The sequence below is a fragment of the Eptatretus burgeri genome, chromosome 7 (assembly GCF_056783735.1).
Source record: "Eptatretus burgeri isolate ZD-2024b chromosome 7, Ebu_testis_v1, whole genome shotgun sequence".
Lineage (NCBI taxonomy): Eukaryota > Metazoa > Chordata > Myxini > Myxiniformes > Myxinidae > Eptatretus > Eptatretus burgeri.
In genome coordinates, this window is record NC_140967.1 from 44,080,280 (window position 1) to 44,098,730 (window position 18,451).

Genomic DNA, 18,451 nt, shown 5'->3' on the forward strand with positions numbered 1-18,451 from the left:
GTTATTTTTTCCCAAAAAAGTGGCCTCCGTGATATTTCCCCCCCCCCAAAAAGAGGCCTCCGTGTTATTTTCACCCAAAAAAAAAGGACTCCGTGTTATTTTCACCCAAAAAAAGAGGACTCCGTGTTATTTTCACCCAAAAAGTGGCCTCCGTGTTATTTTTGCCCAAAAAAGAGGTCTCCGTGTTATTTTCACCCCAAAAAGAGGCCTCCGTGTTATTTTCACACAAAAAGAGGCCTCCGTGTTATTTTCACACAAAAAAGAGGACTCCGTGTTATTTTCGCCCAAAAAAGTGGCCTCCGTGTTATTTTCACCCCAAAAAAGAAGACTCCATGTTATTTTCACCCAAAAAAGAGGACTCCGTGTTATTTTCACCCAAAAAAAGGCCTCCGAGTTATTTTCACCCAAAAAAGAGGACTCCGTGTTATTTTCACCCCAAAAAGAGGCCTCCGTGTTATTTTCACCCAAAAAAAGAGGCCTCCGTGTTATTTTCACCCAAAAAAGAGGACTCCGTGTTATTTTCACCCCCAAAAAAGCGCACTCCATGTTATGTTCGCACAAAAAGTTGTACTCAGTTATTTTTACCCCCAAAAAAGCAGACTCCATGTTGTTTTTGTCCAAATAAAAGAGGTCTCTATGTAATTTTCGTGCTCGCTTCACCTATTACTTTAGACTTGACGACAAAAAAAACCAGAAGAAATCTCATATTTTATTGCCATTTTCCCCCTTGGAAAAAAAATGCCATGTTAAGGTGTTCCATAACCAATCATTACCAATGGCCACCCGCCATTCCTTATCAACCATTTCATTGGAGTGAGTGCTAAAGCCACTTGGCAAGCGCTCTCCAAGCTGATTGGTAATGGAACACACCCCAGCACTAACTTGCAGGGGTGTGGTCGGTTTATTTTTCTTATTTATTACTTACGAAATCTAAAGATTTCGTAAGTATATTGATGACTTCCGTCCTCTGTTTGTGTGTTTGTTTGTTTGTTTGTTTGTGTGTTTGTGTGTTTGTTTGTGTGTTTGTTTGTAGGCACGATAACTCGAGAACGGAAGAAGCTACCAATGTCAAATTACACCACGTGATTCAGGAGGGTGATGGCTAGCGCTGATTAGATTTTGGTCAAAATCGGTCAAAGGTCAAGGTCACAGTGAGGTCAGACATTCGATTTTTGATGGTTTTGTACAGAATCATCGTAGAAACTTCTGGTTTGCGTCGCTACGTTCTCGAGAGACAGCTTTTATTAGACAAGGTCAGAGGTCAAGTTGACGATTTCGTAAGTACCAGTCTATGACTGCTTGTTTTCTTATTTTTTTTGTTTACATAGACAAGGCTCATGGAAGAGCAGAAAATTTACTGTGAAGTGCTCGCCAAGTTAGTGTCTTAATCACTCAGGCAAGCAGTCCATCAGAAGTTGAGAAGGAACCGCTGGCTTAGCAAGCTGATTGGTAATAGGACACACCCAAATGTGCTTCAGACCGAAGACCCTTTTCTGGTTCTGCCGTATTTGTGGAACGAAAAAAAGTTAACTTCAGTTGATTTTCAACACTTTTCACCTTTTGTTGAGGTATTCTTTGCTTTTCAGGATCGCTGGGGTAGTTTTGTTTCATCTTTGGAACAGGTGCTCTGACTTTAAAACCGCAACATTCTACCATGCGTATGGGTTAGTCCAATTACTAATGAGGGCTGTTTTGTGATCGTACAAGAAATTTTAGTGTGGACGAGATGACCCGTGAACCCGTTGGGTTCCCGTTATGATAGCGGTTGATAAAAAAAATCATTTCAATAAAAAAGATAGCTCCAGCGAACTATACCGCTGAGGTTGTTTGCATTAATCAAATTCTCCCGAAGAGAACTTGACTGAATCGGGAATTGATTTTTTAAATAATTTTTTCTTTGCCCGATTTGAACGAAACTTGATACTGCATAGCGCAGGCGAATGGTGAGTAAGGTGGCCCTAAATTTTTTGCGCTATCGTGTACCGTTTTGGCTGTATTTCGGGAACATACATACAAACATACAAGATGAGAGTTTTCGTAATATATAGATTTGCTAACCAATGTCAATAAGTATTAATATGAGGAATAATACAAATTTTATTGTGATTATTGGAGCATTTGTATACATTAACCATAGTTATTATTCCACTGAACCTGCTTTCTCTCCAAACATCAACCCCTAATTTTGTAATCGTCCTGGCTTGTCAAACATCAGGAGAAATATATATTTTAAACTGATTCATTACTTCACAGTGCTTTCTTTCCTTTAGCTGGTGTGGAGCATTCCCTTTGTGCTGTGTTTATCACCACTCACAAGTTGATATGTTTTGTCAGCAAAGTGAGACTCCACACTTGGGGGGGGGGGAGGGAGGGCATCTTGAAAGATTGTGAACCACGATCAGTCGTGTGGGGCCACGTGTTTTCTGGGGGCCCCATGCAATTGCATGGGTTGCATGGCCCTCACGCCGCCTCTGCCTGAGGCCCACGTTGAGTTCGGGGCTCTTGGGCACGGGCCCTATGTGCCGATGCATTAAACCACGTTAATCCACCACTGCCCAGGGCCATAGTCTAAAATTAAACATGATGTGAGTTCAGACAGTAGTAAGATCGGAGTTTTTCAGTCAGAGAGTAGTGAATGCATGGAATGGCCTCCCTAAAGAGGTAGTTGCAGCAGAAAGTTGTTCGGTTTACCCAAAGAGTAGTTCGGAACCCAGATAGAGGGGTACAGGGATATTGGCAGATGGGTGATGGTTTCTGTGGTTGGTGCAGTGGAGGCATGATGGGCTGAATGACTTCCTCCTGTGTCAAAGTTCCTTGAATATCTTTGTGTTTGCTCTGGCTACCAACATTCTCTGGGTGGCTTTGTGATATGTTAGGCTGTAGCATGAGCATGCACCTACAAGTGCATTGAAGTGACTATCTTTATAAGGACAGAGGCAAGTGTAATTATAAAATTTTGTATTCTGCTGGGAAAACCTCCACAAGAGATTCATCAGCATGTAATGGAGCCTTTGGGAGACCATTCCCATTTGTGTGAAACCACACGGAGGCCGGTGAACCCATAAAGAATAGTTGTGAAGACGTCGAAGGTGCCACACATGAAAGCTGACCAACCACTGCAACTGATGAGGAATACGTTCAACAGTTTACTCCATTTTGCAGTGAGACCTTTAGCATTGCCTGAACTGGAAATTCATAAGATACAGTGTAATCTTATGATACAGTCTCAGCATATACTGATCAAAAATAACAGTGAAGAGGAAGGTAGCCCATGTGCAAAAATGGGTTACCTTTCATGTTGACATGCATGACGCATCTGCAGCACTGACAACACGATGGTGATAAATTGTTCCTGGGGCAATTTTTACAGTGGATGAAACGTCAGTGCATTCATTTTATACTAAAAATGGTCACCGCATTCACACACACACACAGAGAATTAATCGCTCATTACAGTCAGGGAGCACTGAAGACGATGCACACCATGTTCTTCTCCCCACTGTGGCTTTGTACTTGATTAGCCCATATTCCAGGATGAGACTAAATAGGGCATTTTATGCTCAGACACTATAAAGTGGTACTGTATAGGGTAAATGGGGTCCAGCACTCCATCGTAAACAAGCTGCATTGTTTCAGGACAGCATGATTCACCCCCCTTTTCAAGACAACGCAGCACCTCATTGTCAGCATGATGTGCAGTGTTTGCTGCAGAAGTGAGGTTTGCAATCTGTTCCATGTCCTTCCTATTCACCTGACCAGTGACAATGCCATTAGTTCCTGTAGCTGATGCAGGCCTCTCTAGGCTCATTTATATGACATGTAAGTTTCCAAAGAGCTTGTCCATTCTGGATTGGTTAGATTAGTTGCTAACATTGTCCTATAAACATGCTATCTGCACACTCTGAATGCTGTCAAATACCATCCGGCCATCTTTCACTCACCACACCGTTGGGAAAGGGTGGATACATCCAAAAATGTAGAGTACTGATTTGATCTCCTTCAGTATTAATTTTTACCTCCGCCACCAAAGCTGGATAGAGGTTATGTTTTCCCCCCTGTCTGTTTCTTTGTGTGCAGGATATCTCAAAAAGTTATGGACAGATTCGGACAGGTTGGGTGTGTGACAAGGACAAATTGATTCGATTTCGGTGAAGATCCGGATCCGGATACGAGAAATTTATTTCAATTTTTAAGTGATTCTTCACCATTGAGAGATGGTGATATATAGCATGATACTTCAAAAATTTATTTGGTCCAATATGTTGTGATAAAACTAGGTGAACGAATTGGTTAGATATGACCCTCACAGTAGGTTTTATTGACAATTGAAGGTCTGAGATAGCTGGATTGGGTCGGCTGTGTAGGTCAGAGGCAGAAGCACATCGGTGGAGAGGGGAAAAAATACATCATTCTTTGTTGCACCTCAATTCAAAAATTACAACTTCCTTTAAAATCTATTTCAATGTGTTTTTTCTCCAAGGATTATGGCCAGAGATGTCCAGGTACTCAACGGATTACAGCTCTCCCCTTTGGCCTGGAGGCCCAACATCACATCTGTCTCTCCTGGATTCTGTGGAATCTAAAGCTCTCACTATTATTGGAATCTGCCATGACAAAGTTGAAGCACAAGGCCTGTTGCTCTCACATCATAGGCAGGTCAGTAGCCTCTGTTTTTTTTTCTTTACCGACTCTCCTCCAGTCTAACTCTCTCTGAGCTCTCTCAGCCCTGAGACCCTCCGCAGCTCCTTCAGAATGCATGCATTCTTTCAGTAAGCCCCTTCTGGTATTTCACTGCCAAAATCCAGGCTTTACTACCCACCTATCTCCGCTTTTTTTTGCTGTTGTGTAAATGCCTTTGAGAGACTGTTCAATCACATTATTCTCTCCAGGCATTCAAGCAAGTGATGTACAACCATCTCATGTCATCCCCCATTTATACTCATTATCTTTTCTACCCCAAGTCACCCTACCTAACCCAACCCTCTAATTTGCAGGTTACTGTTTTCTCCCCTGTTCTCTCTCTTTTCCTGTTCATTATTTTCCTTGCCTATGTCTAACTGTGGCTCCACTATCAGTACATTGCCATTTTATGCTCTCCCCACTCCTCTCTGAGTCTACAATTTCTAAACAAATATACACTGTATGTATGTGTATATGTATACGTGTATGTATATATATATATATATATATATATATATATATATATATATATATATATATATATATATATATATATTTATATTTATATAATACTTGTTCGTTCGTCTGTGAAACGCTCATTTTCACCCAACAGCTGGCCGGACTCCACCCACATTTGTAACCTGAAAAATCATACAGCCATCATTTTGGTGATACGTGAAGCCAAAGACATCTTTACAACTGTGATATTCACAATTGCCATGCCTTCCCTATAAGTTTTCCGTTCAGTGTAAAACAACCAAAGCGACTTAAAAAGATCATCAAATATCGAAATGTTGGAGCTGATATGGGCCTTGTGAAGGCCAGAGTATAAATAGGCCTTAGGCCTCTGTCAGTCTATGTGCCAGTGCAATCGGAATCTATCTGAGCTAAATAACCATGATGCATTATATAAGCACATCAGCAGTGGGCATGTTTTTGCTACAAACCTGGGCTTTTTAATAGTTATTTTCAGGAGCAATTGAGGTCGTGGTCTGTTGCTTATACACCGCCCAAATAACTATATGTGGCATTATCTCGAGGAAAGGCTTTTACCACGGAGGTTCCAAGGGTCCCTACTAGTATATATGAATGTCTTTGTCTTTTTGGGTATAAATGTGTAGCGAGTGTGTGGAAATTGTCTCATGCCACCTAAGTAATGAATATATGGAATAAACATGATGGATCAAGTTGCCTTTCCTCTCCATGCATTTCATTCTCTAGGCGAAATTGCTCAATCCTCAATTTTTTTTAAAGCGTAAAAATTGTTCCCGTTAAATCAACCTGGCAGCTGTGGTTACGGATCAAGTTATTTTGGAAAAGCTGCAGAGCTTGAGTATTCACTTACAAAGACGTCTCATTCTCCAAATCTTCCGAACTAATGACTGAAATCACTTTAATCCGTGCAAATGTGGAAGGAAAACACTCAATGGATAGCAAATTCAAAAGGTATATTTTACAAAATGGTGCGTCCATGCGCACAACACGACGCCATGTGATTCAGTGTGCATTCAATGTAATTGCAACGTTAGAACTACAGAAATGAAAACCCCCTTTTCAGCAGTTTACTTAAAGTGGAACTATCACCAAAGTATAAAAATATAATCCTTCCATACATGGCGTGCGGCTGTACAGATTCCACAAGGTATAAAAGTATCATTTTAAACCCGAATGTCATCTATTTACACGACCAATGAAATGGATCCATAAATTACTATCTAAAAACTGCCACATAATAAAAATAAAATAAACACATCATGGAGTAAATATACATCATTGCTAAAACAACTGTCATGTTTCATGTTTGAACGAACAACAGATGATTGTGAAGAGATTGAACAAGTGGATAATGAAGCTGTTATACTGTACAATGTAATAACATACATTTTTCTATTCTAAAATGCAATCGATTTCGAAAAACTGAGGAACAGCCTTTTTCTGGAACAATCTCAAAAACAAAAACGTCCCTTATTTTAAATATTGTAAAGGATTACTTAGGAAAGGGACAGGGGTGGGGAGCTATTTGAATGTTATTTTTTCCACTCTTCAATTATCCAGGTGATTAAAAAAAAATTCCATCCCTTTAGAAAACCAAAAGCCATATTATTACAATAATACTGTCAGCTTTTCTTGATAATAAATCAGATGAAATTCACAATTGTTTTCATGACGTGAAGTGAAGTGTGTTCGAGGCGAATTGAATGTGCACAGTTGTGGTATGTTACACTCGGCCTCGACACTCACTGGCCACTGTGATTGGAACACAGGCTACTTCATAAAACGGCAATGGTGCCGTTCAATTATGACGTCATTAAGAATTTTTCAAAACCTGTCTCCTCCCCATCATCACAGGCTTAGCCCAACTGCTAATAGTCAGGTATGATTTGAGGAATTATGCCCTCTTCCCCTTATGCCCATTATTTCCCATCAGAACTGGTCTCCTGTAATTAAACTCCACCTTAAACATTCCAAAACCTTCACGAGTGTGTGCCCATCCAATTGTATCGTTACTCACAATGTTGCATTCAAATGGATGAATAACATTTAACAATGGCAATAGCCCAAAGGTAAGGTTTTGTCCCCTTGTAGTATTTCGTTAATTTTGGCAAGTGACTTAAAACAAATCTCTATCTGCCATTGATGTACTCGCATACACAGTATCATAGTAGTAACACACAGGCTATGCCAGAAGCTTTGTTATTTTACAGTAACCGTACCTCAACACCCATAATACTGGACTCGCCTTGTCAGGTTACACACAGACATTAGGCACACTTTGCATATTTAAGTCCAATGTTGTGAAACACTGAATGAATGTTTTAATAAACATCAAAGCTCAGGCATTTCATGAGGTAGAATGTAATGTTTACACGTGGCTTATACATTATTTGTATGCTGGTACACCCTGGCCAAATTACCGTGTGGGTGGACCTGCCGTGGAATCAGAATATAAATTTAGTGCTTCCTAAGTGCCTGCAAGTTACATGTACCACCCTGCAATCAGGAAATATACGTTGTACGGTTGTACAATTGTGTGAGCAGTTTAAGTAAGCGGAAGGTATATTTCCAACATTGTTACACACTTGTCTAAAATACACTTGGTCATTATGCTTTGATAGAAAGTGACCGACTGCTGTTTATGACTGTTTGTGACTACGTTGTAAAAGCATATAACCCAACTCAACCTAAAATCGGATAATTCTGTTGTGGCAGTTTATCATTTGTGAACAATTTTGTTCGTTCAAAGAGTGTTCCATGGACCATAAAGCATAATCAACTGCACTCTTCTGTCAAATGCAAGTGTTCTTTGATTATCACGATAATAATATAACAATTCTGTGATCCTTTGCAGTGCAACGGTCGCAGGCCAATGGTACGTTTAACTTTAACTCCAACGATTAGACAAAATAAAAATAATAAAAATAATAATAATAATAATTCTCTGTTTGCAGTGCAATGGCAACAGGCCGGTGGTACACCCACACCTTTTACTCGACTTGGATAAAAGCACGATACATCTCTGATTGGAAACAATTAAAAAGCTAAAACAAAGGTTAAAACTTCAAAATAAGAGTAACCATGTAATCGACCTGCATATTATCCTCAGATTCTCTTCACATCAATATTCGAGAAATCTCACCAGTCAGCCATAAGTATAAAACTTGGAAGATAGGATTTAAAATCGCCGAGTCCATATATTTTGCCCGCATTGCGATTGTGAGATTAGCTACACACACACACACACACACACACACACACACACACACACACACACACACACACACACACACACACACACACACACACACACACACACACACACACACACGACTGCCTTTTAGGGGCTTTTTCCCTTCTAATTGCTTAACAATCCAGCTGCCGGTTTGCAAGATAATATTACATATTGCAAGATTTTAACAAGCATTTATATTTACACCATTAAATAGCCTCACATGATGTTAAACTTCTGTACAGAATGGCAAACATTGTGAGTGCAGAGGTACTTTCAACATTCGCTCCGAGTTTCATAAGAGCACAAGTCAACGTGGAATAAACTGATGATGTGAGTGACGGTTCAGGCTGATTACGTGACTTGATTAGTCCATTACGATTGCGGGAGGTTCAAACACAGGCGCACGGCATGGATTTCTCTGATATTAAAAGGAACGCCATCTTCAAATTGTATTTATGGCTCACTGGTGGGATTTAAATTCGAATGACGTGAAGTGAAGTTGAACACAACAAGCTCCTGCGATTGATTCTCCGTTTTTGGAATAAAACTTTTGTTTCAGCTTATCATGATTTCCGAAAGTCTTGGCCAGGTCACTTAGCTCATTGAAACAATGCTTGATCAGTGCGGAAAACCCTTAATTACGTGCTTTGCACCTACTGCAGTCACTGAAAGAAAGCTGAAACGGCTCGCCGAGGTGGACTCGAAGATTAAATGGACAGGAATAAGGGAAAATAAACAGCAAAATTAAAAAGTCAAACATTACATTTCATACTGCACCGATTTTGGTATTTCAGTGTTGTAACTTGCAAATACTGTAATTTCATTGAAACATCTGTAACCCATCGAAATCAATCGTCTGACAAGTCACAGACAAAAACATCTATGCCAGCATGGTTGGGTGTCATCAGTTATATCTTTTTTTTTTTGTAATAATTTGGCATAGACAAGGCCAAAAGTATGTCTGTTTGGATAAAACTGCATTCGCATTGCGATCACTTGAGTAACCAGATTGCTTCGATAACTGCTCACCGCTGTGAAGCAGCGCCACTAAAATCATACTTTGTAAGGAGTTACCAAGTAATTGGCCCGTAGGACGGGTCTTTGCACTGACTATAATAAATTGGTCTGCTCTTGAGGCTGTCGGGTTCGAAAGCCGCAGGAAATGCACAAGCTGAATTATTTCTTTTTTTTTTACGATGTTCTTTCTGCTAATAGCTCGATGTCGACAGAAAGGGCCTGCGTGAATGGCTTTAACGCATAACGAATCCCGGATGTCTTACGAGCAAAGAAATAATACAGGAAAAGCTGACTTCATATCTGCTTCTTGTACACAGCACGTGGTTTGTTTTTTGTTGTTTTTGTTTTTTTTTTTAAACTCAAGTGAAGATTGCATTAAAAATAGCAAACTTTAAATTGCACGCAACGTAAACAGGAACCAGCACATCCTGAGTAGTTAGCGAATCCAATTTTTGTTACTCCCAGATCCTCATTACCCAATCCAAGAACAAAGGAATGGATTCTTCTTTTTTTTCACTTTCAGGAAGGCGTGGCTAATCTGATGCAAATGTAGGAAACCACACTTCAGTTCTTTTCACAAAGCTAGCTTATTATAATCTGGTGTCCAACACAATTGCCATTGCTCTCTTTCTTTGTTTTAACATTGTACAGGGCTTTTTTTGTTTAACCAAAAAAAAACCCCCCAAAAAAAAAACCACACACAATCAAGTAAATGTTTGTTTTTGAAACAATTCATAAATTCACGAAACAAATTCCTCAACACATATGTTGCTCAGCTTCTACTTGTTCTCATGTCCGCAGCCAGTCAGTCCTGTGATGAGGTCCTTTGTGAGTTAGTGTAAATTTACCCCAACAGTCTTTCTGGTTTTTGAGCACAGATGAACTTGTCAACATACAGATGAATGCTTAAAATATTGTCAGTACTTTATGTGAGCGAATCTGCTTTCCCGTGATCCCCTGGGATTATAGGTATTTGCTTTTCTCCATCAACGTAACAGGGTAAGTTGTGGTTCTGGCCATTTGATAGGCCATCGTAGGTGGATGTAACACTTTCAGTTGTGGAAGGTACCTGATGACCCCCAAAACCTCTCAGTAATGGGTTGCTGTTGTTACCACCCTCTGAATGAGGTTCAGAGCTTGTAGTTGGAGGCAGAGTGCCATTTTGGATGACCGAGATAGCGTTGGCCTTGGGCTGCCCGGCAACAGCAGGGACAAAATGTGGAGGCCAAAATGTAGCACTGGGACTCGCGATCATGTCAGTTATTTCTGACGATGCAGTGAAGGCTTCTGGGAACTTGGTAAGGTCAGTGGAGAGCAGGTGGTCTATAGAAAGGCGGCGACCCCGGCGGGCTGGGTTTGCGTTCCACATATGTGTTCCCATGTGCACCTGGCAAAGAAAATCACATACATTAACAAATAGTACATACTTAATAAAAACAATTTCAAAAGTTTCCACAAGATCTACTTTGAAAAAAATTGCCATCCTGACCTTGAGGTTGCCCTTCGTGGTGAAAGCACGACCACAGATGGTGCAGCCAAAAGGCTTTTCTCCAGTGTGAGTCCGTTTATGAATCTGGAGAGCACTAGAGGAAGAGAAAACCTTCTCACATGTGCTGCAGGTATGCTGCTTGGGGAGTCTTCGAGAGGCCTGGACATTAACCTGGCTTGTTGCAGCAGTAGAAGCAGTTACACCACTGTGAAAATCTGTAGTCATGCAGGTGGAGTCTGACTCCTTTGGATTGGACATGATTGTCATGCTGCAGCTGGATGGAAGCTGGCCAATCAAATTTGCTGATGAGCTTGCTAGCAACTGTCCTGTAATCTCTGCTTGGTGAGTTGCCATGTGCTGCTTCAGGTTGCTTCTCGTTGAGCAATGGCGACTACAAACGGGGCAAACAAATGGTCTTTCCTTGATTTGTCTACAGAAATGAACCTCCGCAGCACTCATGCTGCTGAACACTTTGCCACATATATCACAAGACAGATTTGGCAGATGTCCTTCCACGTCTATTCTGCTTGGGTTAACATCATTAAATCGTGTATCGTTTAAATCTCCATATGTCAAAGTAACATCATAAGGTGTATTGTGTAGAATAAATTGCCCTGAATTGGAAGTGTTGGAGGTACAGTTTTGCTTATCCTCAACATCTTTGTGCTCCATATTGCTTGGAGAGTTTACACTGGAATGGTCAGAATTCCTAGTGTTGGGCGGAGAGATTTGACTAGGAGAGATAGATCTTGAAACCTCTGGACTGCCAAAAGAAAGTAAGTCTGTAGCCAATATTGTATCAGTGTTTATTTGGTCTTTTATTTCTGAAACTTGTTCAGTGGACAAAATCCCACTCTGTGACTGATGCATTAAGCCAGCATCAAGCAGCTTCATTGGATTATCGTTGAACATAAAAGTTCCGATTGAAGATGCTGCAGATGATGACGCTGCAGATGAAGATGCAGTAATAGGCTGGCCTGCTTCATCTCGCTCAGACAGACTGACTTTCATCTCCTTAATCTCTTCAGGAGGTGCTTGTTCTGTCAGCTCCATCGCAGCTGACTCTGAGCTGTTCTCGTCCATACAACTACCATCAGACTCAGCCATGCTCGCATCGTCTCCAGGCATCACTGTGTTTGGAATGAGGCCACCAAGATGCATACGGATGTGCTGCTGTAAGACCACAGCATTGGTGAAACCTCTTTGGCATATGGGACAAGAGTGGTGGATACGAAGAGGCGGTTTGGAGCGATGCACACCAAAGTGCGTTTTAAGGTTTCCCTTGGTGGTGAAGGCTCGTCCACAATCTTTGCACCTGTATGGGCGCTCACCTGTGTGCGTCCGATAGTGCATCTTGAGTGCACTCTGGCAGCTCAGGATCCGGTGGCACATCGCACACTCATTTGGATCCGCTGGATTCTGATCAATGCTTTCTACCAGCTGCTGCAGTTTTGATGTTTCTGAGGTTGGCAGTGAGTCCAGCAAGCTGATTGAAAACTTAGCTTTGAGTTTTTCAGCTATGACAGGCAACAATGGTTTTTGGAGGTTCCCAGTTTCTATAATTGGAGAACTAATCATTTTGTTGTCATTGTGTTGGCTTATAGTAGCATTGGAATGATCAACCTGATCTGCTATCTTGGAAACAATTATGTCATTACCTGGAGTGCTGTTGCACTGTGTGGGACCTGGATTGCTCAATGCCATTGAACAGCCCTTTGTGGAACTTGGTGAGAGGGTAGCAGACTCCCTTGGGAAGGGTAAGAGGGGTTGGCTAGCACTGTAGGTAATAGTCCCAGTGACTGTTGAAGGCAGAGGCAGAGTAGTCGACGATGTCGGTGCAGGTGAAAATACAGGTTCAGTCTTGCCCACTGCTGCAAATGAGGCAAAGCTTGGAACAGCATCCTGTATCGGTAATTTGTCCAGTAGCTCGGGCACATTATGGACACTCATTTCAAGGTGTGGATACCTTTCCCGGTGTCGTTGGAAATGTACTTTTAGGTTTCCTTTAGTTGAGAAGCGGTTTCCACAAACAGTACACTTGAATGGTCGCTCTCCAGTGTGAGACCTTAGGTGAATCTGCAGAGCACTGTCACTGCCAAACACCTTTGAGCAGAAACGGCATTTATGTTTGGTGAAGGGTTCACCTGGCTGGACCTTTGTATCACCTCCACTCTTGGTGCTTAGTAACTGCCTGGAAAGACCAACATAGGGGTCCAATGCTTCAGTGGATGCAGCAATGCTTACAAGTGGACTTGGGAGCACTGGCGAACTGGATGACACAGACTGAAACCATAATGGACTAGAACAGTTTGTTATGTTGGGCAATCCACTCCCATTCGCAACTGAATGGGAAGGAATGTGTGACTGCATTCCTTTCTCCTGTAAAAGAAGGAATTTTTCAGGATTGGTGTTGCTAGCTTGGTCAACAGTACTTATTTGTCTTTGAGGTCCTGTGCCCGATATCAACCTGTTTTGGTTTAACTGAGGTAGATGTTCTTGCTTGAGCTGTGGGAACTGGACCAATGGTAAAGATGAGTCCAATAAGACACCTGTGGTTCCATGCACTGTTGTCGTTGAACTGCTTTGCTGGTGGAGTGGGGAGCATGAAGCCCAAAGCAAAAGCTGTCCACGGATCTGGTCTACTAGCTTTAGTTGGTGAAGTTGCTGCTGCTGCAGCGTTGTAAGCTGGTCCATTATGACGGGCAGAGCTGACGGGGTGACATTCAAGAGTTCATTACCTCGAGCATCCATTTCACCAGGCAACTGATGACCTTGGTTTATGTCTGTTTCCCTGTACTGCAATGTGTGCTCCTCATCATTGCCTGGGATGGTTGTTTTCAAAGACAACATCTCATATTCACCTTGGTCTTTACTATCTTTTCCAAGGTTATGTCTCTCAAGAGTGTCCAAGCTACAACTTCCTGTTGACTCACTTATCATATTGGTTTCGTTCTCGTGAATCCTTCTCACTTTGGCTGAGTACATCAGGTCTTCCACATCTTTAACGGTATTTTCATGCTGGTCCATAGATTTCTCATCGATCAATGTACCACTATAACTATTATGCCCAACCATTCTGTCCTTGTCCTGCACAATGCAAGGTGAAGTTCCCTGTGAACAACTCTCCGAGTGCTCCAGCGAGTCGGTGGTTTGCAGGTACTGTGTTCTGCAGCTGTCTCTTGAGGATCTGCTGCCGTCATGTTGGCTGCACTCTGGGATGGCGGTTTCTGTACAATGAAAATACCACACAAAAGTAAAATCATTTTTAACGAAATGAACGTTTCATGTTTATTATATTCTGATTTGCAACATCAAGGAGGGTACAACTGATCTACTAATTGATTGAACAAACCCTCACAGTAAATACTCACCTGTTTACGGTTCGACCATAAAAAAGACATCCAACAAAACTTGTTTTCCTAAAGTGTACATTTTACAATTTTGGGCTGAAAAAAGGCAGTCCAAAAAAGTAATTTTACAATATCGACTTTAAAACACATTCGCAACAAAATATAGTGGAGTAAATTTTGTTGCTATAAATCCTTCGCTGACCTTAACGTCCTTACAAATTAAAGGCAAAGTTTGGCAGAAATGGAAGCAAATTTATTCTGTGGTGCATTATCAGGATATTATCATCGCTAAATTAAACAAATGAACCCCCCCCCCCCCAAAAAAAAAATAATCATATTTTGCTGGTAAATAAGAAATCCCCAGTATTTGTACCAATATTGCATAGCGGCATGCTGAAAATATTATTAGCACAGGCTTTACACAGTCAAAGGCAAGGTGGTTTATATTATCACACACCAGGAATAGCAGGGATGTCCCGAGATAATAAATCATGCTGCGCTACTTCTGTTTGTGATACGTCTGTATGAGATGGTGATGACATATTAGCAAAGAAATTTTTACCCCTTTGCTTTAAAAGGACCGATATGTGACTGCGGCACCCACCGCATTTAACTCGGGGAGGTATATTTAAATGGCAAAACCTATATATGCCAGTCACTGCATTCCGACACACAGAAACTGCAAGATATGACAAGCTTTTTCCCATTTGGAAATTCTCAGCTGTTGCTCCGTAACAAGAAGCGGTGCATTTAAATGTCCCTGCAAATGCACGTCCAGATTTGCAGTACCATCTTACCAGACTCACGGTGGCGGTTAGAGCGTTCGCTCTGAGTCTGGGAGGTCAGCGCTTTGAGCCCCGGTTGAGTCGTACAAAGACTCTAAAAATGGTACATGCTACTTCATTGCTTGATGCTCAGCATTTAAAAAGAATATAGCATGGACAACCAACCATATGTTGACAACTATAGTGCAGTGCTTTGAGGGGTTCCTTGTAAGGGAACATTATTATATAATCATATTATTAGTCCCCTACCGGTTTCACTAGAAGGGACTCTCTAGGTGTGCTCTCCGTCTGTCCGTCCCACCTGTGGTTTTTCAGATATTTTTTCCCCCCATACCCTTGAACATATTCAACAGAAACTTGGTACTTGGCTTTATTATGATAAGCTATCGAACAAGTTTGAGTTTCAGGGCATTTCGTCAATTTTTCACAGAGTATTGCCCTTTTTGGACTTGGAAAATATCAGATTAGTAGGGGACATGTATTGCAAAGCAAATCTCACTCTTGTTATCTTTGTGAGGGTAACAGCCAGCAATGGAGTGCATGTAGATCCTGATGATAATGTCATTTTTTAATTTCCTCAGAAACATCACTTTATGTGATGCAAAGGAACACTGTGGCCTAGTTCTTAAATCCATTGACTTCTTGTGTTTTCTTCAAGCCGAATAAAAGAACTCAAAAGTTATATTGGGTTATACCTGACTCGTCATCAACATGTTTGCGTTTGTCATCGGGTGGTGATGTCACCTCTATGATAAAACCTTAAAATATAAGCCAATGGTACACTGGGACCACCACATGCATAAGAAAAGGTTGGTGCAACAGCCTTATAAAGCAGTTAGCTTGCTTGCATTCTGAAACACACTTTCATTTCCATATATTGACAATGCTGACATTACGCCTTACTATACGTAGATAATATATTTGTCTTTCATTCCGTTTTGGGTAAACTGAATGACATGAAACTTAAAATCGCTTAAATAAAAAATTATAGCTTTTTTGTTTGTTTTTTGTTTGTTTATTTAATTTATTAAATAATATTATGGTACACAGTAATGTCATCAGGAATGGGAAAACAAATATCCTCGCGGTAGCAAGCAAAATGCCAAAGCATTCCACCTCCATAATACATGACTTACACAGAAGTGCGGGTAATATATTGTATCCTCCATGTTTGTGCCATTCATTCGCTATGATTTAACATCCTGAGAACACAGGTTAGCTGGATTTGAAAGAAAATTTCAGCATCACTCAATTTCGCAGTGCTATCAACGACGGGATTAGTGATTCTCTGGCACACGGAGCGTATATTTTTAGCGAAGGGTTGTAACACTTCATTGATGCTTTAAATTCACAGAGTGCAAACAAGGATGAAGAACCAAAAATAAAGCATTAGGCAGAAAAGTATGCCCACGAACACACAAGACCACACCAACATGCAATGTGATGATGAAAGGTTGGGTCTCATCATCTCCATAAGGCAGTCATGTGATGCCCACTCCCCCTTTGGAAGGGGACTTAATACCTGACAGACAATGCCTGCACAGAGCCATATGAAGACCACGAGGTGTTCGAAACATCGGACTTGAGCCTTACTTAATGGGCTGTTGTACTCGGTGGTGGTCCACGGTGTTTTCTTTGTTTTTTGTATTCCTGATTGAGGCTCCTGGAAGAGCTCGAACAGAATGGAAGGGAACAATATGGAAAGAAAGGGGGAAACACCAACTGCAGAGTAGAAGTGAGAGTTAGATCAAGGGGAGAGGGAGAAGGGCACGTGGGGTGAACAAACTGCACACAAGCTGAAAGAAACAGCGAGAAGAGGAAGGGGAAAGTGGGGATAAAACAGAAAATAAACAAACCAACCAAGAACTAATAAACAAAAACAGGTGAGGGAGAGGGAGATAAATCTCAATAACCTGGAAATAGGGAATGCTTGGGAATGGAGTAATTTGAGGTTGAAAAGATCATGAGTATGGTTGGGGGATGACCTGAGGTAGTGGTGAACAGCCGTCTTGAAGACCTGGAGGGAAGAATGGGATTGAACAGACTGGGGAAGTTGGTTCCACAGAGGAGCGAAAACAGGAACAATTGAGTGGAGGTGAGCAGTGAGGCTGGATTTTGGGAGTTTAAAAAGAAGAGGGCTACGAGAAAAACAAGAAGAGATTCCTGCTCAACAATGTCCCGAATGAGGATATTTTAGAAGCCATACCTTATCTTTCATTTTTAACCTCCGCCATCGAAGATGGACGGAGGTTACTGTTTTCACCCCTGTCTGTTTGTTTGTTTGTTTGTGAACAGTATTACGGAAAAACTCCTGGACGGATTTCGACGAAACTTGGTGGGGGGGATTAGGTATGGTCCAAGGATCATGCCATTAGATTTTTGACTTGGTCCAAAGTCCAATATGGCCGCTATGGCGGCCATTTTGAAAAAACATTTGAAATTTTTGTTTTTGCATTTCTACGTTTTAAGTGATTTCCAACCAAAAATAATAAATTTGTTAGAGAAAAAAAAAATTTGCAACTTTTTTTCAAAAAAATTTCATTTAAAAAATATTTGAATTTTTTTTTTTTGCATTTCTACATGTTTTAAGTGATTTCCAACCCCCACCCCCCAAAACAATTTTTGTTAGAGAAAAAAAAAATTTGCACCTTTTTTTTCAAAAAAATTTCGATTTTTTTGGCATTTCTACATGCGTGTCAATCTAGTTTAGTTTATTCAATCGTGGTTCAGTAGAGTCTGATCCGTTTTGACCTACAATGAATAGGATATCAGGTTCACTTAAGTGACCCAGCAGGATTGGCGGCGGAGGTTTTGCACTCTACCGAGTGCTCCCCCTCTAGTTTGTTTGTTTGTTTGTTTGTGAACAGTATTATGGAAAAACTCCTGGACAGATTTTGACAAAACTTGGTGGGGGGATTAGGTATGGTCCAAGGATCATGCCATTAGATTTTGGACTTGGTCCAAAGTCCAATATGGCCGCTATGGTGGCCATTTTGAAAAAAGATTTGAAATTTTTGTTTTTGCATTTCTACATGTTTTAAGTGATTTCCAACCAAAAATAAATAAATTTGTTAGAGAAAAAAAAATTTGCAACTTTTTAAAAAAAAATTTCGATTTTATTTGAAAAATATTTGAATTTATTTTTTTGCATTTCTACATGTTTTAAGTGATTTCCAACCCCCTCCCTCCAAAAAAAATTGTTAGAGAAAAAAAACAAATTTTGCACCTTTTTTTTCAAAAAAAATTCGATTTTTTTTGGCATTTCTACATGCGCGTCAATCTCGTTTAGTTTATTCAATCGTGGTTCAGTAGAGTCTGATCCGTTTTGACCTACAATGAATAGGATATCAGGTTCACTTAAGTGACCCAGCAGTATTGGCGGCGGAGGTTTTGCACTCTA

General features: G+C 40.8%; 1 protein-coding gene and 1 long non-coding RNA gene across 6 annotated transcripts in view; one reads left to right on the forward strand and one right to left on the reverse strand.

The window, feature by feature from the left end:
• Positions 1-18,451, forward strand: part of LOC147023136 (uncharacterized) — a 93,494-nt gene that overhangs the window by 70,427 nt on the left and 4,616 nt on the right. For all 3 annotated transcript variants that reach the window (XR_015060047.1, XR_015060048.1, XR_015060046.1), the window contains exon 2: positions 4,481-4,656. This is a non-coding gene — a long non-coding RNA (uncharacterized LOC147023136). The remainder of the gene's footprint in view (positions 1-4,480; positions 4,657-18,451) is intronic.
• The window catches only part of LOC147023137 (sal-like protein 1), a 120,666-nt gene continuing 108,326 nt past the window's right edge, over positions 6,112-18,451 (reverse strand). For all 3 annotated transcript variants that reach the window (XM_085888256.1, XM_085888258.1, XM_085888257.1), the window contains 2 exons: positions 10,917-14,143; positions 6,112-10,814 (listed from right to left, as the gene is read on the reverse strand). In XM_085888256.1, coding sequence (XP_085744382.1) covers positions 10,353-10,814; positions 10,917-14,143 — 3,689 coding nt within the window. In that variant the 3' untranslated portion in view covers positions 6,112-10,352. The remainder of the gene's footprint in view (positions 10,815-10,916; positions 14,144-18,451) is intronic.